The 1,203-nt window shown below is 40.6% G+C and overlaps 1 protein-coding gene across 1 annotated transcript in view; it reads right to left on the reverse strand.

Annotated features, from left to right (window-relative positions):
* Positions 1-1,203, reverse strand: part of LOC101856227 (neuronal acetylcholine receptor subunit alpha-10) — a gene marked incomplete at its 5' end in the record, with an annotated part of 71,607 nt that overhangs the window by 10,024 nt on the left and 60,380 nt on the right. Inside the window, 1 exon segment of the mRNA XM_035973999.1 lies at positions 86-196. Within this exon segment, the coding sequence (XP_035829892.1) occupies positions 86-196 (111 nt within the window).

The raw sequence follows: 1,203 nt of genomic DNA on the forward strand, positions 1-1,203 counted from the left end.
GGGGGGGGAGGGGGGAGAGGAGAAGTTAAATAAACCTAACGTTTTAAAAAAGTGCGATCGTAAAACTATACGCTTCTGTCCTCACCAATGATGGGCATGTTTTCTGAGGTAGGTGGCATTGTGCTGAGAACGACGAGCTGAAACACGGACAACGACAGCAGGACTGTGATCTCCAGGTTCACCTTTTCACCGGACTCTAGGGGGAAACGTGGAAGCATAAAGGAAAGAGTAGAGAAGTGTGCTTAATGATCGAATGGGTGAATGGAAGAATAGATGGTCCACTAATCATCAAGAACACCAAACGGAATGAGAAATTAATTTTTAAAATGAGATACAGAAATGAAATCTATCTTTAAAAAGTGTATAAAAAGGGGGGATTGGTTATTTGCCCATTTAAAAAAGTCAAATAGTGTTAAAATAATAGACATAGAATAACAACCAGCGTCTGATATGTACTGGTTAGGGACTTCACCGTCTTACGCGTGAGAACCAAGTTCGATTCCCAAATAGGAAGAATCTTTATCGAGCGTCTCAGTCTTTGTACTGGGATGCCGCATCTCTCTCAGCTGGGTTGGCCTTGACAGGCAGTGTCGGAAATCCGCTTCCTTAATTATCTTAATTGTGATTGCTGGGGTGTTAAAGACACCTACATTTAAATATTTAACAGAATATCTCATTTCTAAACAGTGGACGCAGTACTTTCCGTAACAACACCAGGCTGGGTTCAGAGAAATTTTCTTACTAACTGGATGCTATGAATAATGGTTTCCTTACAAAAGCTCGTCCAACACAAAAAGTAATAGTTTTGGTGGGTGTTTTGTGAATACCTTTTGATACCATTTACTTTGAGCCTTGAGATATTATGCCAATGCTTAATTTGTCTTTTCGGGCAATATTTTTTTTTAACGCTATCATATTATTCTTATGTGAAAGAAACTTCTTCCCGCCACGGGTATCGTTTTATGCGCCTGTGTCTGAGGTTGAAAATAACCACGTTCACTGAACAGCACCATTGAGTTACAATCAGAATACCGAGCAAAGGAATGAATGTAGAACCATGATCGCCGATGTCTGTCACAGATCAGCACTGGATGATGATGATATTACTGTTCATTTATATCATGCATGTGATTGTGAGCCTGTGTTTGTAGGTGCAAGCAAACTGCGTGTGAGCGCATGTTTGTGTCTGTTGTGTGTGTGTGG

This window comes from Aplysia californica, unplaced genomic scaffold (genome assembly GCF_000002075.1).
Source record: "Aplysia californica isolate F4 #8 unplaced genomic scaffold, AplCal3.0 scaffold00002, whole genome shotgun sequence".
Taxonomy (NCBI): Eukaryota; Metazoa; Mollusca; class Gastropoda; order Aplysiida; family Aplysiidae; genus Aplysia; species Aplysia californica.